General features: G+C 41.1%; 1 protein-coding gene across 2 annotated transcripts in view; it reads right to left on the bottom strand.

Annotated features, from left to right (window-relative positions):
* Window positions 1–5,689: 5,689 nt before the first annotated feature.
* Window positions 5,690–20,442, bottom strand: part of CSRP2 (cysteine and glycine rich protein 2) — an 86,832-nt gene continuing 72,079 nt past the window's right edge. For both annotated transcript variants that reach the window (XM_069228793.1, XM_069228794.1), the window contains exons 5-6: window positions 7,538–7,631; window positions 5,690–6,180 (exon numbers count right to left, since the gene is read on the bottom strand). In XM_069228793.1, coding sequence (XP_069084894.1) covers window positions 6,104–6,180; window positions 7,538–7,631 — 171 coding nt within the window. In that variant the 3' untranslated portion in view covers window positions 5,690–6,103. The remainder of the gene's footprint in view (window positions 6,181–7,537; window positions 7,632–20,442) is intronic.

Below are 20,442 nucleotides of genomic sequence, written 5' to 3'. Positions count from 1 at the left end.
ACAGCTCTTTGGAACTGATGCATCGCTCCAACTGTGTGGTGCATGCCCCCCATTAATGGGATAATTGACATAACTGGACCTCGCACCACAGCCTCGCTGCATCTCTGAACGGACGCTTCACTTCCGCTGTGTGACACATCTTCAATTTGGATCCATGCAAAGCTAAGGAAACCAGGATTGAAGGTACTTTTGTTCAGCAGGCCTAACTGGGGCCCTGTGGCCGACAATGAGCTCCATCAATGTCAAACTGAACTTGTAACTTTATCCTGTTCTGGCGCAACCTGATATTCACAATTGCCGCTTTAAGTCTTATGGAGCTATTTTTACCTAAAATGTTTTAATTCAATGTCTCAGTTTCTACTGCTTGGATTTTTGTCATTTTGGTCTTGTTTTATTTATTTATTTATTAAAACCTACTGCAGTTTCCTAACTCTGTTGGGGGCTCCTTTTGTGATAACTTTTCACTTGGTTACTGTTTGAACACAGTTCCTCTAAGTTAAGCCTCACTGCTCTTTGGCAAGCTACCAAGGGGGTTAAGCACAGGTTAAATTAATTGGGGTATGCTAGTGCCTCACCCTGACAGGGATTGTGGTTGCTGCTTGACCAGGGCTTACATCCCAGTAAACTAAAAAACACATTTCTTGCAAGCTTAGAATCATATTCATTAAATGTGGCCTGTTGCAGCTCTCTTCCTGGGCACTAGCACACAATCAGGCTGCCCACCACCACGTATACACTCTTGCAACCTGGTGCAGAGGTGCAAGTGACATCTGGCATACGTTCTCTGCTGGAAGCATACCTTTCTATTAAAAAAAAATATATCTTATGAAAAGGCAAGTTGTAAAACATTTCACACATTGATCAGGGCAGTGCATCACAAATGCAATGTGAAAACTGTTTGGAGAAAAATATTTTTCTTCATTTTCTCACCTGCTTTAAGAAGTCCTTTTTTTGAAGCAAAGCTTAGGCTGACAGTTTTGTAGCTGAAGCTTTGTGTCCAACAAAACGGGTGCTAAAGCTCGAAGGCACAAGTAAAACCCATGTAATGCCTCCTCGATACAAAATGGCTCAAAGCTCTGTTTGTGCTGAAAAAGGACATAAGTCAAGTGCAAATGTACAGTGGTCGTGTAATGCTGGCTGGTGGCTGGATAATATTGTGTACCTTGTATGAGCTGCTATTAATATGCAACTGATATGGGTTCCACTTGTATACTGAGGTTTGTTTGCAATAAAAATAAAAAAAATACGTTGTGCCACTTTGCATCACACTGTGTGACTGTTGCTGCGCTAAGTCTTAATAACGGTAGCCTTCTCTTCTCCCCCCTTTTTTGAAGAGACAGATGACAAAGTGATCTTTGTTTGTTATGGGTACTCTTTAGGTTTTAGATGAAGGCATCATTACTTTGATATTCCACTCATTTTCTAGAGAACTCAGGCATCAGATTCTTGCCTGATGGTGGTTTTTCATGTACCACAGGGATTTGAAATTCAGACAGCGCTGCAATTTAGTGACGATGGCTTGAGGGCATAAGAGCTTTCATAGTTTAAGTGATTTTGATGTGAATTCAAAATTCACATAAAAATAAACAAAAGGTGGATCTGCTAATCTTGCACTGTGATATAATGGGGATGTTGGAAGACTGTTAGGAATATTGCTGTGCTGCGTTTCATCATCTAACAGAAAAGACGATCAGTCTGGTTGACTAGACTACTGTGAGCGTAGTTCTTATAATGAAAATTAACATGAGATATTTATTAGCTAATGCATAATAATGTCGTATAGAAAATGTATTCATGTGTTTTTGCTAAACATGTGCTCGAAATGTGCCCACGGGGAGTGGCCACCAATGTATACGATGATTAATGAAATTGACTAATAATGAAGAATTAAGGTATTAATGTATGATTTTGAACTAGTATTAGAGTTATATGTTAAGGTTTTGCTAATAAATCACTAGACCTTAGCTAGCCTGAGTTGAGGCCTAGCGGCCCGGTTTCAGATTAAATGTGCTTTTCTAACGTACAGTGTGCTGACTTGCTGAAGGACATTTACTCTTACTTTTCCAAAAGATAGAGGATGTATGTAACCGTAGTGGATCCGTTCTCATGAAATTCGACTTGCTCAAAGAAACATTCTTAATGAACGCAACAGTGTAGACTCGCAACAGGTACAAGGTCGCCTAAACCGGTATAGACAATGGAACTACTGACTGGGGATGCGAGAGGACCACGAGAACATGAAATCATACCGGACATTCTACCCATTGAAGACGTCAATCACAAGAACCAATAAACTACGTGAGAACTGTTATGAGGTGACAAATTTTGATAGTATGACTGCTAAATTATTGGACGAGATAATGGTGCGCCAAACCTGACCAATGAGGAATTAGGGGACTGTAAAACAGAAAAGGGATAAAAACCCTTTGACACGAGGAGCCATTAGGAGATGCCACTGCGAATATTCTTGCTATTACCCAGCCACTCTGCCTGAAGACTTGTTGTTGGACTCTTCAAACCACCCTCATTTTGCCCGTTCCATACTTCTTCTCCTTATGAGGGAAGTACCCCTTTTGCACAGTCTTGCTGAACTGTACTGATGGCGAATCAACTGATAACTATATGATGATGAAATTGTAATTGTCTGTTTGCCTTTCCTTTCTAGGTACCAACTGCTTCTTTTGACAGAGACCATACTTAGATGTTTTCTAAATCTATGTTGCCAAAACGTTTTGCATGAAGCCCAACATGCCAATGCTAATTCGAGGTTAGTTAAGAAGTTCACTAAACCAAACGCAAATAGACAAATGACTGACTCTATGCTTTGTTGAATAAGGTGCGAATAATACTCTGCTGAGATTAACTCACGTTGACGTCGTGCTATGTTCTAATGTTCATGATTCTTGCTTTGATTAAATCTTATTTGAGTTGCCATATTATGACAATGTTGACGTGTTTCATGGTTTTGAGACTAATAAACTTACTAGTAGAATTGTAATCAATAGGGAATAAACATAAAAAAAATCGTACTAACCTGGTGTGGTTATTCATGACTGAAAGGTCATGGTGGTTTCCGAGTCTAATTATTGTTATTGATTATTCTAATTGATTCGGTATGGTGAATGTTGATGACGTTATTGACTTATTGACATGTTGACATGTTGATTAGTTATCTCGTCCTAAGGTGTCTTCAATCAGGGTCAAAAGATTCATTGTCCTAAAACGAGTCCCAGAGTGAATAAATTACCTAGTAAGGGACGCATTACCACTACATACAGGAGTACCTGATGCCTGTTACGATGGCTGACAAACATCAACATTTTCAAGTAAAGTAAAACTTTGTTATTGAGGGGATTCCTAGGAGGAAGTAATCAAAACTAATGATATTTTGGTATCTTGGATTTACTACTACAAGTGTTATTCTGGGTAATGGCAAACTTGCCAATAAAGGGTAGACGGAGGCATATATGCAGGATAATATTTGTACAGTGTAATTTTAGAAAAGTGTTGTTGTCTTTACAACTATGGATTGTGCAGTTTATTCTTGCTGGGTATGGAGCTGCAGTACATACACCACCAGGACAGTGTAAGGCAGGCGTTTCATCACTTAGAGGTCAGGGAGTTTCTTCAGCAAGTTTTTAAATGACTTGTATCTAGTTATTAAATCAGTATATTTAAGACAGACTGCATAGCTCTGGCAGTCACATGGTATTAATATGTCGATAGTGCTCAATTCAAAGTACACTTATTGTTAGTATTCCCTACTGGTTATCATTAATTTAAATTACAAGGGAAATGATTTCTTAAAGTCACCTCATTTCATTACGACAACAATGAAGTATTTGCAAAACACCATATAACTAATAGCTAGTCTCATAAGGATTATCTGGAAAGAGGGTCACAGACACACGAAATATAATAAAACTTTCTGTTGTGATTAGTTGTTTCCTTTCTAATTTATGCATCCAGATTATTAGAAAGATGTTGAAATATAAAATGCACATTTATTCAGGTTACTGATTTTTGCCATGTGTTGGGTCTGCTTGAATATATTCATATTAGTTTGATGAGGCAAATCTACTGTTCTGTATGATACACCAAGTTTTATCGTAAACTGATAAGTTAATTTCTTGTTTTTCAAACAAAAGCACAGTTTCAGAGAATGTAAGTGAAAGGGTGCCACAGTCGTTTTTTTATTAATTCATTCTTCTGAATGATTCACCAATGAATTGATATATTACATAAACTAAGAACAGAGTGAAAAGACATAGGGCACATTGTTCCAGAGATTCAGGACAGAGTCCAAGCAGAATCTTATCTTCCTTGGCTGAAGAATGTTGAGATGCACACTTACTCATCACCTTGTGAGCTTATCTGCCTGCTTTTCAATGCAGAAGAGAGCAGCAGACAATACTATTTCACTGACCATTAGCTTAATTGTTCAGGAGATCTGTAGGTATGATCTAACTTTGAAACTAGTATTTGGCTAACTAAGCTAAGCACCAAAGCAAGAGCCTAAGTGATAAGGGTCGGGTTGTAAATAAGGACATAGAGAAAGCTTTAATGACTTCACCAATATGTTGCATTATTTTTTTTGCTGGTCACACTTTTGATAGGTAGCTATGGTTTTGCTGATCTTAATATTGGTTACCTTTCATATCGTGTGGATTTGGATAGGATTTTGATTTTAACAAAAATCTAGCCCTTGTTTCCTAATCTTTAGTGTGTTGAAAGAATAATTATTTCCAGTGATTATCCCTGTGATATCATTCAGTATCGATTGTTACATGAAAGGCATCTCCCTAAGATATTGTTCAGTGGATTGTGGGGTGGTTACGATCCAACTAGTTTTCTGTCTCAGTGTGGCACACTGGCAAAGTCCTTGGTGCCAGGGGTATATAGAACTCCTAACGTGGGCTGAGTTCTGGACTATCCAGACAAAGTATAATCTCCAACATGTACTAGTGCACACAATTTGGGTGGGAATCGATGGCAAAGAAAGCACAAAATTAATACAACAGTTTAACAAGGCAATCTTTTACCTGACATAACCCCATCTCAACATGGTCACGACAGATGCGACATGTTATCTGCAGAAATCAACACAGCACCTTGCTCAGGCCTCCTGTTAGCAGAGGAGCATACTGTTGTGTTACGGATCATATTGATAGTTCAGTTTAAAGAAAAAGGACAACGTTTTCCTTCAGCAGGAGCTGGTTTGCACAGTCAGCTGTTATGTTCAATTAGTTTCTTGAAAAACAAGCAAGATTCTCAGTTGGAGACAAACACCTAAGTTAAGGTAGCTAAATCAACTTAAAGTTGCCCACTAACCACTGTAGCCCACTCCTCACATTCACTGTGAAGCAGCCATTCCATACAGTTACTGTGGCTTGCAAATAGGGTCAGTACAACATTCGCAGCATTAGACCAAGGTATATTTTACAGCCCGATGCCTTGTAGCAAGAAGAGAACTTTTATTGGTCCGCGTTAATCTGGCATCTACTGTAGCTCTAGCCTTTGGCAGCAGTTTATCCTTTAAATTGAAGTACCGACCCCACCTGCAGATTAATTTACTTTACCTATGAAATGCCAACACAAAAACAGTCACAAGATAGTCATACAATATGTACTTAAAGTAACCAAACTCAAAAAGCATTTTCATATGACAGTTTATGCACAGACTCAATAAGAGAATTTAACTATGTTTATTTTGCATTGAAAAGAAATAATAAAGACATAGAAAACTTTATTTGCATCACAAAAATTAACATTTATAACAGAAATACTCCACCTTAGCAACATTTTTGTCTCATCCATTAGTTAGAATGGTTTCAACAAACCAAGAGGAAAAATACTTTTGTTAGTTGGCATTTAAACTGCATGATTGCACCTCATGCTGTGGCAAAAGGACAGCTATTATTATTTAGCCCGGTAACCAAAATATGGATTAGCCTAAATAAAGGGTTATCTCTGGAAGGCAATGTGTGTTACGTTAAAGCTAACTTGTTCGCAACTTGTCTAGGTTACGGGCTTAAATGTTAGAACATGCCCCCGTTTGTGGTGCAATGACTGATCATGTTTCATGTTTGCAGCATGCACTCCATCACTGAGCATGAACGAGGGCTCCAGCTCCCTGGCCATAGCCAAATCCCTTGGGTCCGAAGTTCTTTGCATAGCAAGCTGAAAAAGAAGGATGATAATTACTGGAAGTAGAACAATGCAACTACACTGATATGGCAACAGGGCAAAGAAAGGCATTTTTAATAACCAATACTCATTTGATTTTCTGCTTTCCTATGAAAGGGTGTCCAGTGGGATCACTACAAAATACACTTTAAAAATCAACTCTGAAGTACTTTTTATTACTTGAAAAATACTGATTGAGTCCTTTGCTGAAAGAGACAAAAGGAACAATTTTGGGTGTTTGATGCTACTATAAGAGAGGGGACTGCAAGTAAGGCTCTAGACTACTTTGCACTGTTTAGTTACAATTAGGGGCCAGATCTACAAGAAAGTGGTGCATCTGTCCAGATGCGCCACATTTCTTGTTACCCCTGCCACACCAAACACCTCGCTTCCACAATAGCGTCATAATTGTGGTGCTAGTGCAGCAAAGCAGCCCCGAGCAGACGTAAAACATTATAGAAAAAAAAAAAATATATATATATATATATATATATATATATATATATATATATATATATATATAAATAAAATGTTGCAGTGAAATCGGGTAGATGTCACTGCGCCATTTTTTACGGCCTCCCTGCGTGGGAACACCCCCTTGCATATATTATACCTGGTGCAGCATTGCACCACTTTGTAAATATGGTGAAGGAGAACGGCCTCCTTAATGCCACATTAGCGTAAAAAAATGATACTAGTGTGGTGCTAAGAGGTGCTAGGGCCTTATAAATCTAGCCCTAGGTCTCTGCACAGAATAACGACACTTGTGCCTTTAAGAATATACTCATTGATTTTCTTAAAATGAAGCACAAAGGTCAGTGCGAGTAAAGTCCCAACTGTACATGTAACGGGTGACAAACTCTGTTATTTTATGCACATGACATAAAATTAGTTTGTGTTGACATAGCCATAATTTAGAGTCTTCAGGATCACATCCTGTATCCAGATTTCCTCATCTCACCTCAAAACAGTACTGGGTTGACACTGTTATATCCAACCAACTGAAAAGGTATTACATATATTCATCTTCCGCTTTCACCTCTAGAAACATTTTGACAAACATGCCAGGCCCCAAAGAGCTATATTAAGAATTATATATCTTTAGATACGTCACGAAATCTGAAGCCAACATTTTAAATGACTTTTGTTGAGGCCGTTTTTGTGCCCAGAACTCCGGTTAAAAGTGTATATGCTTTAGTTTAACACAGTAGAGTAAAGGGCAATCTAAAAACTTTAAAGATCGAGGTCGTTTTATCTCCATGTGGCAGCCAAATATGCATTTGACCTTTGAAAGAATAAAATTTCACTTGTGGCTCTTGTTTTGGATTGAAAACTATTTAAAGAAACTTACCTTTGCAGTAGATTTCTCCTTCTTTCTCGGTTAAGGTTGTAGATTCTAAGCTCTTGCCACATTTTGCGCATCTAAAACAATTTTTGTGCCACGGCTGCAAAAAATTAAATATTAGTAAAAAAATGCATTTGGGGCTACTATAATTTTATGATAAAGAAATAAACTATATGGTGTACCACTACAAGCACAGCAATTGTAAAGGAAAATCATTTGACGAATAATTTATTTTAGATTTTGAAACAGGTGAGGATTCATAAATTTCCACCATTGTTTGGCCATTATCAGGCATTAACATGCCAGACCCTGTACTTCGTGGAATTCATTAGTTTGGCTACCAGCAGTTAAGGCAGCCTGTAACCAGATGCTAAATCTTGTACAGTCACTGGTTCTGCAGTTTCATCAGGGCCGGCTTTAGGGCAGTGCAACTGGTGGGGCTGCACTGGGCACTGACCTGGAGGTGGACACAACACTGTGGGTGGGAGGGGGGGGGGGGGGGGGGGGGGGGGTGGTGAGAGGGATATTGTATTGAGCAATAACTTAGGAGCACATGCTGCAGAGTTCCTTGTAGTCAGACTATCAGGTAGCAGCAACAGGAATGTCAAGTTAACTTGTGAGATTACTTTGTTCCAGAGAGTGGTGGAGTGGCAGTTTTGACTCACCATAAAATAGGGCAGAGGGTGAACATGTCCGCATTTTATGTGGATAGCTGAGTGAATTAGTCAAGCCAGCTTTACCAGCACTTTAAAACAAATGAAATGTATGAGAGAGAGGGGCTATAGAAAGATGAGGTGCATTTTTGCTGGGTGGTAGTGAGGAAATCTGAAAAGGAGGTCAAGGGGGTGGGGCAGCAAAACATATGGTCTCACCAGGGGCCACTAGCACTAAAGCCGACCCTGAGTTTGTTACAATATGATATATCACTGTTAGAAAAAAAACTGTAAGTGTCCAAAAGATTACTATTTAGAATCATGTGTGTGTGTATGTATATGTATGTATATATATATATATATTATATATATATATATATATATATATACATATACATATACATATACACACACACACAAACACTTCTTTATTCATGTCTATTGAATATAAATTTAACCAAAAAAAAACAACTTGTTGAAAATGTGTAGGAAAAAGTTATGTTATAGTATTAGGGCTTAATAGATTGGTCCTCTATTTCTAAAATTGTTAAACCACGGATATGGCTGCAATATGAATCTTTTTCGAAGGATTAAACTTAAAAGTTGTGTAACAACATTTTTTTTTTTCTTTTTAAGTAGGGACCAGCTCTGTGGTTATATTAAATAGAAACCTTATGATAGCTATTTTTATACATTTGACTGGCTCCTAATTGATCATCACCATTGCAGCAAACTCAATTTCATAATTTATAAATATGAACAAAGCGTTTCAATCACAAAAACAGATCTGTCTTTACATATAATATTGTAACTAAATAAAGCCAGTATGACAGAAATACACACTAGAGTCCTTAAGCTCAAATATACATCCAAGAAAAAGGCTAAACTATACAGGAACATTTTAGTCACAAGGTTATTTACCAGATGTGTTTAAATCATTTAAAGTAATAATGTGTTTGTTGCCAAATGCATCAACATTTCAGGTAGAAGTAAAGCCTGTCAAGATTTCACAGTTCGGTAAAACAGGAGCTCCAATAAAAGAACTTCATTGTACCAGAGCCCCTTTCAGAGGGACAGCGGGAACATGAGCAACTCGGCCAAGTACCCAGTCTGCACTTGACTCTGTGGTAGAAGTGAAGGAGCAGTTCAAGGCTCGCGGCAGGGTGGTGGGGGCAGTGGAATGTGTGGATACAGAATAATGAACATGGCTCATAACTCAAAAAGCACACAGTAAAATCAATGTCCAGCCAAATATTTACTTTTATAACCAAAACTGGTATTTTATTTCCAACTCTATTCATTCAAAGGAAGGTTACAGCATTTATAGCAACACAACATTTGCGCCCTCCCCCCCCCCCCCCCCCCCCCCCCCCCCCCTTTAGGTCAGGGCTCTGTTTTTTTTATTTTTTTTTATTGACAAGTCCCTGTCCCACCTATTTCTCACAATGTGATCAGGGTTATTCCCTATTCACTGGTGGCTGTATCCAGGGAATGCTCACGAACAGGCCTCATCTCAAGAGTCGACCCCGACTGTTTGAATACAGTCAAAAAGGGTGTAAGCGCCACAGCACTCTGAGCAACAAGACCCCTAGGGCCCAGTAGGCATGTAACAAGTTGTACACAGTTTGGCAGGGATGAATGGTGCTCAGTCTTGGAGGGGGCCTCTTCTGTAGGAACTCAACAGCTCTGGTTCTGCTCAGGTGAGTCGGCTGCACATGGACTTAGTGGAAGCACTTGGCAAGTGCAGCCTCTTTCAGCCTACATGGTCGTTCCCTGGTAGGGATCAGAAGCGTTTATCCGCTCCTCCTGTGGGGTACATTTCCGCACTCCAAGGGAGGAGGGGGCCAGGGAGAATTTCAGTTGCTACAGATATGGATCCTCCTGAGTTGGCAATGCTCCCACAGCGTCTTGTCAGTTATAGTTCTCTCTACTCCTGGTAACTTACGTGTTCCCGCTTCTCAGTGCACAGGCTCCCCACCAAATTCACATGGCACAATTATTCTCAGCAGCCCTTCCTGGCATACAGAGCTCTGCTCCACTGCCACACAAGTTGTCTGCCTTTACTGTACAGCAATCCTTACTATGGCAGACCATCCCAGCTTACGGGGTTACCACAATGGTTTTTATGCAGCCTCCGGCCCGATCCCAAGGCAGCACCTCCTGACACACAGGGTAATTGTAACAGCGTGGCACAGGCTATTGCCCTCACTATGAGGCAATCTTTTTAGAAGGCTATCTTCACAGAGGCACTCTTCTGCCATAGAGAGACAGAGGGGTTATTAACTCAATCCTGCACATGGGCACTTACCAGATTGGAGAAACATTCATCTCCTCACACATTGCATGAGGAGTCCACTCAACAGGGCTCCCCACTGGACCTCGCTCCCTCCAATGCTTCCCCTTCCTCAAAGGGTGCAATGTTCTTGCCAAGTAAGCAGGCTCAGGTTCTCCAAAACAGGCAGTCTGTGTTGGTGGGTTATGTTACCTCCTCAAGCAGGGAGGCTAATAGACCTTGGTCCCCAGTCCTGGTCAGAGGCTGAAGGCTTGCAGAGCTTCCCTTTTTCACACAGGTCATCCGGCTGTTTGGCAGAAATTTTTGGGGTCTTAATCTCCCCTTCTTATAGTCCATTTCTAGACACCAAATGTGACTTACTTTTGTCCTCTCGATCTTGAAAAGCAGTCTGTCACAGCAACAGAGACTCCAAAGCTGGCAATCCCACAAGACCAGCCTTGGGAGTGACTAGAGGTCACACCTGGATGTCAGCCACAATATGTGCATCACACAGTAAAATCTCAGGCTCCCAGGCACTACTCCCATCACCTTCTTGAGATGCGTTCAAACCCCTTCCTTGTGGTCCCTCACTGAATCAAAAAGCACCCATTGAAGTGTACAAGGTGGAGCCTCGGTCTCCCTTCTCCAGTGTTTACCACCCAGCTCACAGGAAATGCAGCAATGCACAAGGTTGTCTGAGGGGCAGGGGGATGGGGGGGTCTAAGACTCCTCAACATCCTCATGTCTTCACCAGGCAAGTTTGGGCATCCCAAAATAAAACCCAAGATCCTCTAAGTAATACAACGTTACAGGCACACTTGCACTCAAAGTATGAACACATCAAACACACAAAAGTCAGCACTGCTACCGCTATGTATTGTGCCACTACAGGCGTGCACACTCAGCAGTCACTTTGTGGGCACTGCTCAGTACTGTAGCATCTGTACTGCACCACTTGCAGGCACACCTGCAGCCATTCACCATGCGCACTCTGTACAACACTGCACCCTTCATATACTGTGCTCTTCGCAGTTACACATACACGCACTGCTGTATACCTGATGTACCCTTCCCTGGCACAAATACAACCAATGCAGAGTCACCAATTTTGCTCTGTACAGCATTTCACATCTAGCTGATATAGGCCTGGTTAAGCACACAGCAGCGGAACTTAAAGTGAGTAAGCATGTAGGCCTCACTTCAGTGGCCGGTCAAAAAGGACCAGGTCACTCCTACAGGATCACTACACGGTATGCTGCCACCACTGCACTTTTGCTGCTTAACTCCTGCTGAATCAGCAATAGGGATCGAAACAGTACAGCAGGATACTCAGGACATGGGTACACCTCCATCAGCATGCAGAGGACTTTTCAGTCCCAACAATCAGTATGTATGCACACTGAATTGTTCCGCTCACGACTCTTTAAAACAAACTCCAGTTATGCAGGCACTAGTACACACATTTTCTTTTTAAATTAGTGGGAACTAAAAATGTTTAATAAAAAACACACACACACACACACAATAGTAAATTTGGTTGAGTGCTTGTATATGCCCATGGAGGCAAAATCCCTCAGTATGAAAGGGAGAAGACAAGAATAGCGCTTAAGCTGCTACATAGCAGCAAACGCTTCTAAATAACAAGAACCCTGGTCCTATTTAGACTATTGGAATACTACCTAAACGTGACCATTTAAAACATGGATCCAGACTATGGTAAATGATCCAGCACCAGGAAGCCATAATCTAAAACTGTTTGAGCGCATCCCCCTACTTTAGAATTACTTCATTGGTTCTCAGTTCACCAAATGATTCAGTACATGGTCCTATGCACAAGCACAAGCCTTTCTGGGCAAATGGCCTAAATTTACTGCAAAAGCTTCCAATTATTTAGTGCCAAGAAACCCCTTGAGGTGAGTGTGCGCCTAATAAAAGCCAGATAACAAAGCAGGCCCTTCAATGCCTTTTAAAGGAACCTGAAATCTGAGCATGCTACTCATATGTGTCAAAGAATGTTCGAACAGATGAAAAAGGAATAATCCAGAAAGCTTTGTGATCCTGTTTCAACAACCAGAACTTACCTTCGTAAGGTTGCCAGTGCGTCCCTCTATGATAAATTATTACACACTGGGACTCGTTTTAGGCCAATGAATATTTTGACCCTGTTGAGAGACACCTTAGGATGAGATAGCTAATCAACAAGTCAATCAATACATCAATAATATCATCAATATTTATTCCCACAATGCACTTTACTTTGGTCATTGACATTTAGTTAAACTCAAGACGCCACCATGACCTTTCAGTCATGAATAACCACACCAGTTTAGTATAAATTTATTGATATTTATTCCCTATGTTACAATACTACTAGTAAGTCTATTTGTCTCAAAACCAAGAAACACAATAACAGTCACAATATGGCAACTCTGATAAGATTTAATCAAAGCAAGAATCACAAACATTAGAATATAACACGTCGTGAACATAGACTATCCTTAGCAGAGTGTATTAGCGCATTGTTCAACAAAGCATTGATTCAGTCATTTGGCTATTTGTGTCGGTTTAGTGAACCCCTCTCAACTAACCTCAAATTAGCATTGGCATGTTGGGCTTCATGCAAAACAATTTCATAACACAAATTTGGAAAACATCTAACTATGGCTCCTGTCAAAAGAAAAGCAGATGGTACCTAGAAAGGAAAAGCAAACAGACAATCACAATTTAATTGTCATATAGTTACCCTCCAAGTCTGGTCAGCACTCAGGTTCTGTCTTCGTCTTCAGGACATCAGTTGATTCGCCATCAAAAGAGATTCAGCTCCAGCAAAGGGAAAAAGGGGGCACTTTCCTCATAAGGAGGTAAAGTGCAAATGGGCAATCTAAGGACAGAATGGTTTTAAGAACCAAACTGCAAAGTTTCTATACAGAGTGACCGTGTCTGGGTCATGGCAAATAGCATCAGCATCTCCCCCTCTCCTATTCTCCTGCTCCCTAATTCTCTCTAGTCTGATTTACTTCCTGGTGACAAGGGTTTTTATCCCCTTTTCGTTGTACATTCCCCTAAAATCTGGTTGGACAAGGGGTTGCACCCCACTATCTTTAACCAATTAACTTTACATCAGGTCATCAAATTTGTCACCCCATAACAGTCCTCACGTATTTTATTGGTGCTTATGATTGACGTCTTTAGCGGGTGGAATGTCCGGTCTGATTTAATAGTCTTGTGGTCCTTTGCATATCTTCGGTCAGTGGCTCCATTGTCCGTACCGGTTTAGGTGACCTTGTACATAGTGTTAATCTACACGGTTGCATTCAGCTAAAAATGTTACTACAGGCAGGGTGAATTTCATGAGAACGTATCTACTACAGTTACATTCAGCTTCTAGCTTTTGAAAAAAACAAGAGTTAATGTCCTTTAGTGAGTCAGCACACTGCACGTTAGGAAAATACATTTAATATGAGAGTCAGGCAGCTAGGCCTTGACTCATGCTAACTAAGGCCTACTGCTTTATTAGCAAGAATCTAATACATTTAGCCTTTCAACATTAATGTAAAAGCACAATTTAATAAAACATTTCACCATTATTAGTCAGTTTCATTAGTCTCAGTATACATTGGTGGCCACTTCCCGTGGTCACGTTTCAAGTGCACATTTAGCAAAACATGTTAATACAGTTTCTACACATCATTATTATACATTATTTCATAAACTAATCATGTTAATATAAATTATATAAGCTACGCTCTCAGGTCATAAAGATACTAACATTCCAATTCAGCTTTAAATGATGCTGGAGGCATCCTTACAGTCAAAACAGGCAGACTCCTTGCCCTCACCTGAAACTGGGGTTTTGGGAGGGTGCACATACTGGGTGCCTGAACAAGACTTCCTGTCACCGACATTCCAAACTAGGACACAATTTACTGAAAACATAAACTAACACTATAGGGTATGTTAGACACCTTAGCTCACTTGACAAGAGCCACCAGGATACAACGGAGGGAATATCCAGACACATTCAGATTACCTTCAAGTTTCAGAATGTGATATGCCCTTCTTTAATATGCCATATATGGTGCACAAGAAAAAAAAAAAAAAATGGCAACCTTGAACGTCTTAAGATTTTATTTTACACAATTATTTATCAGACTGATCGTCCGCAAAACCACTTAATCATGATATTTCTATTGTAGTCCGAGAAATGATAATTGTTAATTAGTAACCGTTTTCTTAAGAATAACTGTATCGACTGGATCTCACTACTTTTGATTCGAATAGGCGTTCAATAGAAATGCAGCATTAAAGCAAATTATAGTTGTATTTCCATTACTGTAGGATTTGTAGTAAAAGGAGCTGTTCTCCTTAAAGATGCATGTTCCTAATCAATATATTTTTGTTCCTTCCGTTGAAAAATATATATCAAGTGTAAATGATGGAATAGGTTGAACATTTTGTAATGGTCTTAAAAACCTGCAAGGTAAAGTATCACAGTTCATAAAATATTTATTTTTATAGGAAAAATCTATCTGATAAATACATGGATTAAGAATTATGTTTAAAATATGTTTGCCATTTTTGGCACAGGTCGATGTGCTCCATATTCAGCATACCAAAAGATGGATTTATCACATTCTGTAACTGTTTTCACTGGTGACCAGGATAGTTGATGGTGGCACAGACAAAAATGATATACAACTAAAATCAGTACATTAACAAAAAAAATGTTTGCAGGAATTTAAGATTTAAATTGACAATTATTTGATGAAGGTGGAAAAACTAATTTTGCACATTATAATTTTCCAAGATCTAAGAAGTAGTTGTTAGGGGCTTTGCACAGAACCTCCACATTGCCCAAATAAATAAAATAGACAATGATGTAGCAAGTCCCCAGAGAGCACAGGATTCCTACATCTTCAGTAGCAGCAAGCTCTATCACAGGAAAACCACAGCGATGTATAGATACAAAATGAGATTTGGTATGCATGCAAAACCCTTGCATTGCAGTGAATGCTTTGACCAACTTACGTGGTCCCCTTTACAGGAGACTGTACATTCAGGAGTGGGAACACGACTGCCCAACACCCCTCCTCCACTCACAACCCTCTGATCTGTGCACACCCTCTACAGTCTAATGTCTTACAACACACTGAGATAACTTTTTCAGTAACCCATTCAGGTATCATGGACAACATCAGTAAGGTTGCACAAGTTGTGCAATATAGGACTCCTGATCGTGATGAAGTCTTGCTAAGATACACTGAGCGGGAGGCCTCAAAGTTTTTTCTTCAAACGTACAAACTTTTCTGTAGCTTTTCTTCCTCGGCGTTGTGCAGTCCTCCTCAGCAAACTAATTTCAATGTAACATCATTGAATTGCCTTTCCATGAGCCCCCTGTCAAATCCTGGAAGTCTGGAGCTCCAGAGTTTTCAGCTGGATGAACCTGAAATTCAGGCCATGTCGTGGTTGAAGGTATCCGGCTTGAATCTCAATATCTGGTCTGTTCACTTATGGAGCTGCTGTTTTATTTATTTTTTAAACGTTGCTCCAAACTTCTGGATCTGGTCCTTTTTGGGTCCTTCAAGTGTTCACAAACTTGATCCAAGGTTCCAGAAGCTCAGAGTTGCTCCTTGGAAGTTGGGACTTCAGTTTCCAGAACGCACCGGGTCAGAATCCTCAAATGGCCACTGGATGCTGGTCAGCTGGGCTATTCTTGCAGAACTTGATGCAGGGGACTCTGGTCAGCTCCTTTGTACCTGTAGCTTACAGTTAGTTCACTCCTGGAGTTGAAGAAGCAAGGCAAAGTTCTTTTCTTGTTGAAGCCCAAAGTGTGCAGCTGGTGCAGTCCTTGTGAGTGAAGTGTCCATGTGCAGGCCAGGGGTCCAGCAAAGCAGTCCTTCTCCAGTATATTCCTCCAGCAGGAATCTGAATTGTGCAGCAGCTTTGCCATACGTATCTGTGCTCGGAGGGTTGGGAAGCAGGGGGGTTGCTCCTGTCCAATGGTATGTAGGCCACCATCCTCTGGAGTGACCACTTCCTGTGTAGTGTGGCAAAAAGCAATCCCAGAGAGCAAGGTCTCTAAAAATCCAAGATGGTGAAGATTCATCATTAGAGGTTACATCTGGCAGAGTCCACCCAGAGGTGTGGCTAAGTCTCTCTTAACACACCCCTTCCAGCCCCTCTCCTAATCTAATAAAAGGGGCTCCAATCATTCTTGGGGGGGGTGGGGTCGGTCTAGTACTTGTCCCAATGGGCTTTCCCTCCTTTGAAGACCAGTTTGGTTACTCTTATCCCATCCTGCTCTGTCATCTTTTGTTTCCTCTTTGTACGGAATTTATGTTTGGTTTCACATATAATCATCACCATTCACAAAGACCTCTCTGATCGTAAATCGTAGGTTACAAACCTGACAACATGCGTACAAGCTATCCCTTTGACTTTAAGGAAAAGGGTCATGTTAATAAGAATACATTATATCACTTTTACATTTACTACACCTGTCCTCATCTGTATCCTTTACTACACCTGTCCTCATCGGTATCCTTCTCTCCCCACACACCTTTCAGGTCCTGGAGTGAACAGAAAAAGGAACAACAGGTTAGTCGTCCCTTCAGCCCCCCCCATGTTAGGGTACATGGAGGACCCCTTCAGGCTTCGTCGTCATCTGATCCATCAAACGCTGTGAAGTCACAAGAGGCTGTGGATCATCTTCCAGCAGGCAAGGGTCGATGCTGCCTTCTTCCTGGAGTCCAGGAGGTCTCAGAGCGCGTGGGTCCCTGGGAACAAACCACATATTACAGAGTCTGCAGTGACAAAATGTCTGTATCCAGGCCCCAAGCTCCGTGCTTAGGGCCTTCAGCAGGTCCTGGCGTAAGCACATTACCAGAGGAGGCGGTAGGGCGTCTCTTCTGTAGAGCATCCTCTCAGGCAGGACCAATATCAGTTGAGCTATCTTGCATGCAAGAAGGCTCTCACTAGCAGGCCTCCTTGGATGGCCATGCAGACAGGGTCTTTGTGGTGGTTGGTCAGGCACTTGAGGTAACATTCTCCCACACGTGGTGAGATAGGTTTGCTGATGTCCTTTTGCACGGATCTGGCCCTGGACACTTCAGTGGCCACTGGCTCTCCTTGATGAACCTTTCCACTTCCTTGTAAAGCCACAGGGTATCCCAGTTCTAGGGGGCAGTGCTCTCCCAACCTTTCCATCCGAGGCGCCTCCACATTGGCAACAGGAAGAAGTGTGCCATCAGGAAGCCAATATGGCTCATCTTCGGTCCTCAGGCTGTTCCGTACACAGTGGCACATGAAGGTTCCAGTCAGTGTGATGGCGATGTCTGGCATCTGCTGCTGCAGTTCTCCACCCACCAGATGCTTCCTTTGTCTTAGCCCAGGCCACGTCACACCTCATTATGGTCAGCCTCTGGCAGCCTGAGCCAGGCTACCTATCAGGAAAGAGCACTAAAGGACTGAATTTGGGTGCTTTTAGAAAGAGTTCTAAAAAAAAAAAAAAAACTCTTTCCTTGTGCTAGTTATATGAAATTCAACAGTGGCAAGTTGTTGGATTTATTATATTGTTTAATTTGATATTAAACTTGCTATATTTAGCTCCTTTCTATGGAAAATAAGACTGTATTTTAAAATAAAGTCTCCCATGTTAGCCTATGAAGGCCATGGACTACAATGGGGAAAAACTAATTTGGCTGTTTTTTCACCCTCACTATGGCTTATACGTCATCTTTAACCCCTTTGCTGTGGCAGACGCCTGCACTATCTCTCTGGTGCGTGCAGGTCACGACCAGTGGCAGACACCAGGGAGGGGGATAAAAAAAAAAAAATTATATATATATATATATATATATATATAAATAATCCTTGGGTGAGTTTTTTTTTTTTTTTTTAAACCCCGGGAGACACGGAAGCGGTTCCGTGTCTCACTCCCCACCTGCCCCTTTGTGACGTCAGCACTGCGCGAGGCGCACTGACATCACAGTGTACGGCAGCTTCCCGTTCAGATGGGGAAAACTGCCTCAATCAGCCTTCCTGATGTTTGGGAAGGCCTCGTATGAAAGGGGAGACTCTCCCCTTTCACACTAGGACTTCCCGAACTTGTTTTTTGGCCCTCGATGGCCAGGAAACATCACTAGACGGCAGGGATTTCACTTGGGGGGGTGGGAAGAGGGTCGGCCCCCTCGGAAACAGCCTTCCCACCACCCTCCCGGCCATATTATATATATTTTTTTAATATGGAGGTAGGTGTCCTGTCGTGCTTGATCACAATCTTCCCCACTCCCCCCCCCCCCCCCCCCCCCGTTTTTAAAAAAAAAAAAATTTTTTTTAAGAAATTGACGGGGGGTTACCCGTGGGGGCAATATTATTTTTTTTTCTTTTTAGTAGACAACTACTAAAAAAAAAAAATATATATATATATATCTATATTTCTATATCTATGAGAGAGAGAGAGAGCAAGAGCATATATAAAAAACGTTTGTCAATGCATGTGTAGTTTCCCTGGGGGCTGCGATCGGCCCGCAGGAAAACCAGACCCACATTCGAAAGTGATCTCATATATATATATATATATATATATATATATATATATATATATACACATATACACACATATACACACACACACACACATATATATACATACATATATATATACACACACACACACACACGCCACCAGTTGTCTTGCAGTTTGCGTCTTCAAAGCAATGCACATTCTTCAACTGACGCATTTCAACTGTAGCTTTTAGGCAGCAATAAAAGTCTTGTGATTAGGTTTCTGCTGCAAAAGGGTCAGACTTTTGTCTAGTGGCAGTTTTAGTGCCATAGAGAAGCGCAGAAGGTTTATATGCCTACTGCAAAGAGCAAATCTGTATTTTATGCAAATAGCGGAGTACATTAGTAAAGTCAGACATTTCCTGCACTATAATACAAATGAAATGTATGTGCAGGGTGGGAGGCGGCTATGGAGAGATGAAGGGCACTTTTGCTGGGTGGTAATGAAGAAACCGAGGAGTACATGGGAGTGGGAGCACCAATAATTATTGTTGGTCTGGGCGCAGGAGGTGCTAAAGACTGTGACGAATGGTATGTGACAAGGTGTTTTTCAAGTGTCTTAAAATAATGTGCTGATTGAGGGAAGAAGCGCAGGGAAGGTGGCCTCTACTGTTGCACATCACACACACACACACACACACACACACACACACACACACACACACACACACCCCCCAGCAATTTTGTGACGGTCTACGTAGGCTAGTGTTGTAGATTAACAGTTTAGCCAATAACAGAGATGGCATCTTGATGAATGACTGCTGCCGACGCCGTCACTCAGGTTTTAGAGGACAGCTCGGACATAGGATCAGAGACTGAGACAGCATCTGATGGATAAGACAATGGCGCAGACTCTGGGAGTGATTTTTCAGTTGGAGGAGTCCCATTGGATAACTCTTCTTCCAGTAAATTATGAGGGAGGTGATGACAGTCCTGCTGTCCCTTCGCAAGCATAGTCTGTGCAATAGGGGGTTAACCCAAACCAGAGAGCAGGTGAATGCGGCGGCAAAGAGGAGAAAAAAAGAAAGAAAAAGAAAAAAAGAGAAAAAGAGGGAGAGAGAAAGAAAGAGAAAGAAAAAAGAGAAAGAAAAAAGAAAGAGAGTGAAAGGAAAAGAGAAAGAAAGCTAGCTCTCTTGGGAGCTCCCCAATTTAGTTCAGCAACAAATTCCACCACCCAAATTGTATTGTGGAGACATCAAAATTATAGATCACAAAATAAATTGGTTTTGTAAGCCAGGCACCTGTGTTTTTGGTCCTGGGTTCAGCGGCCATATAGGGAAACATACTAAATCCAAACATTTCCGGAAACTAGACATCCGGGGGAGTCCACAGAGGTGTGACTTGTGTGGATTCACTAAAGTTTTCTTACCCAGAATACCCTGCAAAACTGAAATGTTGAATAAAAACTCTATTTTTCTTGC

The sequence above is a fragment of the Pleurodeles waltl genome, chromosome 4_1, assembly GCF_031143425.1.
Source record: "Pleurodeles waltl isolate 20211129_DDA chromosome 4_1, aPleWal1.hap1.20221129, whole genome shotgun sequence".
Lineage (NCBI taxonomy): Eukaryota > Metazoa > Chordata > Amphibia > Caudata > Salamandridae > Pleurodeles > Pleurodeles waltl.
This window is presented reverse-complemented; position numbering and strand designations above follow the sequence as displayed.